The sequence below is a fragment of the Haliaeetus leucocephalus genome, unplaced genomic scaffold, assembly GCF_000737465.1.
Source record: "Haliaeetus leucocephalus isolate CR32 unplaced genomic scaffold, Haliaeetus_leucocephalus-4.0 Scaffold495, whole genome shotgun sequence".
Lineage (NCBI taxonomy): Eukaryota > Metazoa > Chordata > Aves > Accipitriformes > Accipitridae > Haliaeetus > Haliaeetus leucocephalus.
The window spans coordinates 2,228,171-2,236,858 of NW_010972931.1; the positions used below are offsets into that span (position 1 = coordinate 2,228,171).

The following is an 8,688-nucleotide window of genomic DNA, read 5'->3' on the forward strand; positions in this document are numbered from 1 at the left end:
GCATGAGGGGCCGCGGGGCGCCGCGCCGCGGCGTCGGCGGCGGGGGGCGTACGGCATAGCCGGGGAACGGCGGGGGGAGGCGGGGCCGGGGGGGTAAGAGCGGTGTTGTTGTGGGGTCGAGCGCGGCTCCCTGCATGTGGAAAGTGAGGCGAGTCAGGGAGCCCGGCGGCACCGGCGAGCAACCGGCGGCACGGTCCTGAGTACCCGGGCTAAGCGGCGGCCGCCCGCCATGGATTGCAGCCTCCTCCGGACCCTCGTCAGCCGATACGTGAGTACCGCCGGTTGGGCCCGTCCCGCCGTGGGGCCGCCTTTCCCCTCGCCCGCGGCCGGTTCCCGCCAGCCCCGGAGCCGCCTGTGAGGAATCTTTCTCCGGGGCTTCCCGCCCTCACCGCGCAGCTCGCAGCCCCGGCGGGTGGGAGAGCCCGCGCCGCGGCGGAGGGGAAGCTGGCGAGGCTGTAAAACAAGCGGGTCTCCGTTGGGGTGAGCTGCATGGCCCCGGGTTTTACCGAAAGGGCTCGGTCAGGAGTTTGGCGGTCCCATGGCTCTGGCAGGGCGGCCGGGGGGGGGGGGGCTCGGGGGCCGCTGTGCGTGATTTCCCTGGGGAAAACGAGGACGGAGCGGTTGTTCGTGGGTTCCCTGCAGCCCCTCTCCCCGGCTGTCCTTCGCTAAACCAGAACGGGCTGACCCAAGTTCAAAGCACTGTGATTTACAGTGTGCTGAGGTACGTAGTTATCAGGGCAGATAAAACCTCGAGGGTTGTTTTTTTCTTTCTTTTCTTCCCTTTTTTTTTTTTCTTGTTGCGTTGTTTCAGTCAAGCTGCGTTTTGTGGAATTAGCCAATTTAAATACACTGGCGGATGGTCGGAATAGTTCCAAGTTTTTGTAGATGTGCGTGGTAAGATTCAAACGCGCTAAACTCGGTGTACTTTGGGGAAGGAGAGTTGATCTTGCTTGTTGGCCGGCATGTTTTCCCGCACCCATACTGTCCGAAAGAGCAAATCAGTAGTGCGTTAGAGTGGATCCCAGTGTAGGTTGAGGTGCGTCAGTGAGTGCAAATCCCATTTCATCAAACCCCTAACATGCTTAGGATGGTGTTCAGTTTTAGTAAATTGGCGGAATGCCAGTAAGTGCAGGGTTATACAGTACAAGAGTCGGGGACCACCAATACCAGGAAACTGCAAATTTCTGCTTTTGGGTGTAGAAGAAATTTAAAAGAGATGGGGAGAGATAATTGGGATTTCCAGAGACATGTAGCTTTTCTTCCTGTGCAGGAAGTACTGTAAGTAAGGAAACTTTCATGCTTTGACCAAGCAAAAGTAAATACACTTAGTTTTGTGCGTGCCAAGAGCTATCGCCACATAATACAGACTGAAGTCTTTCACCTCTGCTATTTTTCTTTGTTCATAATTAAAAAAGAAAAAGTACTGAGGATTTTTTTTCCTGTTTACAATAGGGTATTATGTGGGATGAGGAGGGAATGGAGAGGTGAGTACTGAAAGCAGCTATGTGTATATGGATCCTTAGAAAGTGGCCCTGAGGGAAGGAGGAGAATATTCATAATAAGGTATAAGAGAAGCAGTAGTGTCTGTGAATATGCAAAGCTCAGGTGAACTGTGCTGAGGTCTGTTTGGAAGCAGGCAGGATCAGTTTGGCTGTAGTGATCTGTCAGTGCTGATCTAACTGTTGGATTTACTTTAAGATTTTTTTGTGTCCATGTGCTCCCATCTGGAGCCTGTACAAATAGTGCATTCATTGTGCACAGAGCATACTGTGGTCTCTTCTGCGTAACATTGTTGCTAACCTCCCTTTCAAAGTAGGCTTAAGCATCAAATATGAAAGAAACAGGTTTGAGAGTAGCTACAGTAATTATTTTAAAAGGTGAAGATGTACATGAGCAGACAGCATGTTGAAAATAAAGCACTTGAGCTTTTAAGCTGTGGACTGTCATCACCCTCCTGCACTGCTAGTGAGAGTAACTCAGCAGTCTGAAAGCTAAATGAAACATTATTACATCCCATGTTGTCCTGGTTTCAGCTGGGATGTAGTTAACTGTCTTCCTAGTAGCTGGTACAGTGCTGTGTTTTCAGTTCAGTATGTGAAGAATGTTGATAACACTGATGTTTTCAGTTGTTGCTCAGTAGTGTTTAGACTAGAGTCAAGGATTTTTCAGCTTCTCATGCCCAGCCAGGGCACCTGACCCAAACTGGCCAACAGTGTATTCCATACCATGGGACGTCCCATCTAGTTTAGGAACTGGGAAGTGGGGGGCAGGGATTTTCGCCGCTCGGGGACTGGCTGGGTGTCGGTCGGCGGGTGGTGAGCAATTGCCCTGCGCATCATTTGTACATTCCAATCCTTTTATTACTACCGTTGTCATTTTATTAGTGTTATCATTATCATTATTAGTTTCTTCTTTTCTGTTCTATTAAACCATTCTTATCTCAACCCAGGAGTTTTACTTCTTTTCCTGATTTTTCTCCCCCGTCCCACTGGATGGGGGGGAGTGAGTGAGCGGCTGTGTGGTGCTTAGTTTCTGGCTGGGGTTAAACCACGACACGTGTGAAGAAGCATTGCTATTTCCTAGATCACACGACTTTCTGTATTGTATGTATGCATGCCAATAGGCTATGTCTAGATAATTGCCTAGCTGTTGCAGGCTGCCTTGTACATTTTCACCTGTTGCTTCTTGTTCTTTTGCATTCCTTCAGTTTCTTAATTTTGAATCCTTTCTTCCAAGGAAAGATCACTTTGAAAAAAGCTGCTGTAAGTAAACTTGTGTTCATCACTTCAGTACGGCCCTTAAGATCTGGCGAGCTGATGCCTGTGTGTGTTGTGTGCTTTCTTTTTGTTTTTTTTATCTCCATGGCTCAACTATTTTTGTACAACTGCAGCAGTGGAAATGAAAATTAATAGTTTGAATGCTGGGCCTGAAACTGACTGCTGTACATGAGTAGCAGATACACAGCAGCAGTATCACTCCATAGTTGTTCACCCGAGCTCTATACACACCAGCTATGCCTCAAATATGGATCTGCCTGCCTCTTTCCAAGCTGCTTTTTAATAAGGGAGACAAGGTAGGGACACCTCTGCAGGAGAGTCAGAGAGGATAGGTATGTCTTGTGCTTATATCAAAGTAAGCTCAGGCTTGGGTTTAGTTAAAGTCTGTACAGAAACTATTCAGTGATTGAGGTCCTAGAACTATGAATTTTTGTTCTGCAAGTTGTGTCCTGGACTTGTTCAGCTGCAGGTCCTTCCCAGAGCAGGCTAATCTCTGGGTTATCCTGAGAGCCCTGGCTGATGCAGGCTGGAGATGTTGTTGAGGTAGCTGGGAGCTCTTACCAGTGGTATGGTGAGATTTTGGGATAACAAACAGATGTACTAATGGAGACTTCTAATAGGATGGTTTCTAAGAGTCCTGCATCATTTCTTTTCTTTCCCTGTACTATATGTTGTAGGACATAAAGGCATAAGTTAAATACCAGGGTTCTTGTCCTGACTGTGAAGGTACCCCCATTCCCCTTTCCCTTACTGTTGTTGCAGTCACTCTCCTTAGGCAATGCAAAATAGCGCATATCTCTAAGGCCCTATGCAAACATAACGATAACTGGGTGCTGTCAGTTCAAGTTGAAGTCAGTTTCCTCGTTAGCATTTTCAAATATTTGTCTGCTGCTTTACCTGCATTGAGTGTTGCCTTTATCTTCCAGGCATTGGAACAGTTCAGTGATGTGGGTTGAATAAAATACATGTTCGGCATGCTAGTCATACTGTAGTTCATATCTCTTCACCAAGAGATGGTGTAGCCTCTTGGACATCACTGCCTCTGTCCTTCTCTTACTAAATTTCTAAATTGACGTTCTGTTGTTATGCCTCCTTATATCCATCCTGCAATTTTTTTTTGTTTTCACTTCAGCTCTTATTTCCCCTCACCGTTACTGCAGCCATGCACAATTTATACAACTGTTGGTGAAGATTAACTTTCTATATAAAAGGTGCTCATGTCAGCTGCACTGCAGTGAAACAAAGTTCAATGTCGTTTTCTAAATCTTCATGATCCTTCAAGCTGAAATATAGCAAAGTAACTTTTCTTAATTTTATCTAATGAGATTATTCTGTATATTTTCCTGCTTAAAACTGTATGAGCTACAGTAGTGGCATCTTTAAGTAACAAAATAGAAATGCCTTTATATACAGCTTTTCCACTATGTGGAACCATAGAATGGTTTGGGTTGGAAGGGACCTTAAAGATCATCTAGTCCCACCCCCCCCTGCCATGGGCAGGGACACCTTCCACTAGACCAGGTTGCTCCAAGCCCCATCCAACCTGGCCTTGAACACTTCCAGGGATGGGGCATCCACAGCTCTCTGGGCAACCTGTGCCAGTGCCTCACCACCCTCACAGTAAAATTTTTTTTTTCCTAATATCTAATCTGAATCTACCCTCTTTCAGTTTAAACCCATTGCCCCTTGTCCTATCACTATGTACCCTTGTAAATAGTCCCTCCCCATCTTTCCTGTAGGCCCCCTTTAAGTACTGGAAGGCCACTATAAGGTCTCCCTGGACCCTTCTCTTTTCCAGGCTGAATAACCCCAACTCTCTTGGCCTTTCCTCATAGGGGAGGTGCTCCAGGGATTCGTGGCCCTCCTCTGGACCTGCTCCAACAGGTCCATGTCCCTCTTATGTTGGGGGCCCCAGAGCTGGACGCAGTACTGCAGGTGGGGTCTCATGAGGGCAGAGTAGAGGGGCAGAATCCCGTCCCTCGACCTGCTGGTCACGCTGCTTTTGATGCAGCCCAGAATGCAATTGGCTTTCTGGGCTGTGAGCACACGTTGCTGGCTCATACTCAGTTTTTCATCCACTAATACCCCCAAGTCCTTCTCCACAGGGCTGCTCTTGATCAGCTCATCACCCAGCCTCTATTTGTGCATTGGTTTGTCCCAACTCATGTGCAGGACTTTGCACTTGGCCTTGTTGACCTTGATGAGGTTTGCATGGGCCCATGTCTCAAGCCTGCCAACGTCCCTCTGGATGGCATCCCTTCCCTCCAGCGTGTTGACCACACCACACAGCTTGGTGGTGTTGGCAAAATTGCTGAGGGTGCACTCAAGTAAGAATCTGAATAAGACTTCTACAATAAGATAAATACGATAAATTTTGACAACTGTATTGTTTAATTTACTTTCCCAAATAATGGAAATAATGGCTATGTGGGGGTAGTATGAAAATTGCCTTGGAGGGGGGGTATACTGTTTGCCACATACTCTGCAAAAATATAACCTCTTTTTCTGGATGTTGCTTTGGCATCAGATAATATGCTTCTCTGTCTTCTCCTTGGATTGTTTGTGCATTTCCCAGATGATGTGTGCTACCCCTGGGAGGGCAGCCTCACAGCCTGAGAATATGGAATTAGTGTGTACTGTCCTGTAAGTGTCATGCAGAGCCTGCTGTGTGCTGAGTAATGAGAGGAACTCGTTAGCTTAATATTAAGCAGTACAGTATTTAGGGGAAGAAACAAGCATACAATGATAATTAAAACTGTTTCCATACAAGATTAGCTTCTGTTTTATAGTTAGATTGTTTGGGACACTGTGTGGATATCATTAAGCTATGCGTTCTGCCCGTATAACTGCAGTTGCATTGGTTTTCTCTAACTTATTTCTTGCTGATCTTGGGAATTCTGAAGTTCTTCCTCTGTATAGTCAAGAGATGGCTAATAATCTTAAAACAAGTCTTGATGACATCTTATCTTTGATAAAATGAACATTTACTTTCCTTCATAAAACATGTGCGTGTGTCTTTTACGTATTCATGATAGCTGTTTATAGCTGAATGTGGATTTGGATATCCCTGAATATTGTGGATTTGAATATATCAGGGTAATCTGGAAAAATTACACTCTTTAGCATGTTTGTTTGGACACTAAATGGTTGCTAAATGTCTTGCAGCCTATGGTGACAGTCTGGTCTGTATTTGTAAGACAGCTGGCCCTCATCAGCAAATGCTCCTGTCCAGGTTGACAGCTTTGGGTTGTACAATAAATACTACTGTGTCAGAGGTCTGTATTACTGAACAGTTTTGCTTGCATTAGGTAGTATATTTAAAGATCCTGCCACTTTATTGCTTCTCCTTTTTCAGGTTCTCCTATTGCTTAACATTGAGATCTGTAATCCTGAAGTATTTGTTGCCTGTGTAAATTTCTCCAAACGTGTATAGCAGCAGATAAGATTTGCTTCCAGAAGGAGCAGTGGTTTATTACAGCTCCGGCCTCTGGGAAGGTGCTGGGCTATTAGTTCTGCAGATATTTCTGAAAAATGTTTTTTTGGGAGGTTGGAATAAATGAGTTTACAAATGGATGCTTTATTTTTCACTTCCATAGAAGTGGGTCAACTTTAATCATAGCTTGAGAAGATGATTGACTAGCCTAACCGGGAAGTTATGTTAGCAGTTTTTAGCAAGTTCTCTACTAAATTTCATGGCAGCCTGTGGCATTTGGTCATTGGTTTAGATAATTTTGTTGTTTTTATTGGCAGTATAATTCTAAAATTGTTTTCTAATTAGATTTCTGAAGTATTTTACTTGTGTTTGTAGTCTTATTAGATGTAAATGAATATTGAGCTTCAGGGTTTTTTCTGTTTATCTAGCTTTGACCATTGGTAACTGCCTTGACCTGAAAGTTGCTGAAATTGTAAGCCTTGGTGCTCTGGAATTATTTGTGTGTAGAAGGACAGTCCATTTATCAAGCATTTCTAAGATCAGTTAATCTAAGATAAGTTAATCTAAATCTAAGATCATTTAATACATATGAGGGTACTGTTGCATTCCAGTTCTTGCTTTTGCTTGTAGTTATTCAGCTTTCTCTGCACCCTTGCAGACTGGTATCAAACTAGTGCTGTCTAGATGTTTCTTAGGGTGCCTGTTAACATAAACGCCGTTTTCTTCCTAGCTGTCACTTACAATAAGTCAAAAGGTTTGTGTTGTGTTTCTGTTTGGTTTTTTTTTTAATTCCATGGTTATAATTTGATAAAATATTAAGTTGTTTTAAATGTCATGTAAATGCGTTTATATACGGACTCTTTGTCTGCAAACTGTCCTGATTGTACAAAAAGTGTTCTCAGTAGGAGCTATGCGTATATTCACAGGTCAGCAGTTAAAAACGTGCTTTTCTTAAGTGTCTGTGTCTGTCCCTGGTATGTAATGCGTTTTTGCTATCTCTTGTGCAAGTCAGTGTGTCACAATGTTTTCTTGAAACCTGAGATGCTTCCAGTCTCGCACCTCTGCTTCCCTGTGGGTACCAGTTCTTCCTGGCGTGGAAGGTGCGACAGAATGCATCTAACAGCTTGAGTAACTTCTGAATTCCTGTTTCCCCAAGCACCATTGCTTTGTTATTCTCCTAATTGGCTTTTTTTGGGGGTGGGGAGGGCACGGGGGAAGAGTCTGTATGGAGTGCTGTCTGCATACTTATTCAGCCTGTCATTTAAAAAAGGCAAAGTTTGAAAGCTTTACTTACCTCAGAAGTTAATTCTGCTGAACATTGAGTGTGGCTGACAGGATCTGGCACTTCTGCAAATTTAACTAGCTCTTGTGTACTAGTAGTGACTCTTGTGTTCATTCTGGTTTTGTAATGTGCTTTTAGGGTGTTTCAGTATAATCCGAGGCTCAACCCCCCTGCCCCCAGACACTCTCCTTTCCCCCATCAATTATTTATTGCTGAGGGGCAATAAACATGGAGAATTGCATGGGCTTTGCTCCCCCCCCCCATCAATTAGCTAATTTACACAAGAAAAACACAATTTCCTTTCTCTTTTGAGAACAAACAAATGAAAATAGGACATTGTGTATGTAAAACAGCTCACTTACAGGAAGCTGGAGTATGTATTACAAATGGGTTGCTATTGACTACAAAATATTGCTCATCTGTGTTCATCAGATACTCTCTGGTAGTAGAAAATGCTTTTGGAGCATCTAAATTGTGGAAGTATTTCAGTGACTTAAAATAGATCAAGAACTTTTAACCTTGCCATTTTTAGCATCAAAAATACTTGTCTCTTCTGAGATGAGAACTGCATAGTTGCTTTTGTCTTTTGATAGCATGGTTTTTGATTTTTTTTTTAAGAAAGAAATTATTTAATATAGTTCTGCTTTTATGCCTTTTTCTAAAGCACCACAGAGCATCAATACTGAAAGCAGGAAGCCTTTTCGAAATCACTTTTTGGAGTGGAAGAGGGCAAGGACCAATGTAGCACACTTACAGCTTAGTATCTCTGATCACCGTTTCTCATTCATTCTTTGCTCATGTCCTACAATAGTAATTGAAACAAGAAAAATAGCAAGGTGGAATGGGATTTTTCTAATGAGTCTGCTTTTTAAACCCCAAACACTTAGAAAACAGTAACTCGGCTGTCCAGTAAAACACAAATATCAGAGCTGGCTAGTGTTTGTGCTGTTGAGATGGGATAATAAACTTATCTAACTAGGTTTAAGTGTGACTAGAAAATAGTTATGTTTTTGAGGAGCTGCAACCTGACTGACAGTGAGATGCCTCATCCATGTCATGTGCAGGTGTGGTGGGGAGAGGAAACCAAGAGAAATATGTGCCACAGAAAAGACTGAGCAGATGTTTTAGCACCTGTTATACAACTGGCTTCAACTTTACTGGTTTTTTTTTTGGGGGGGGGGGGGGGGGGAGAAAAA

General features: G+C 43.9%; 1 protein-coding gene across 1 annotated transcript in view; it reads left to right on the top strand.

The window, feature by feature from the left end:
- The first annotated feature begins 99 nt into the window (after nt 1-99).
- The window catches only part of ATP11A (ATPase, class VI, type 11A), a 128,006-nt gene continuing 119,417 nt past the window's right edge, over nt 100-8,688 (top strand). Inside the window, exon 1 of the mRNA XM_010575632.1 lies at nt 100-268. Coding sequence (XP_010573934.1) covers nt 230-268 — 39 coding nt within the window. The 5' untranslated portion in view covers nt 100-229. The remainder of the gene's footprint in view (nt 269-8,688) is intronic.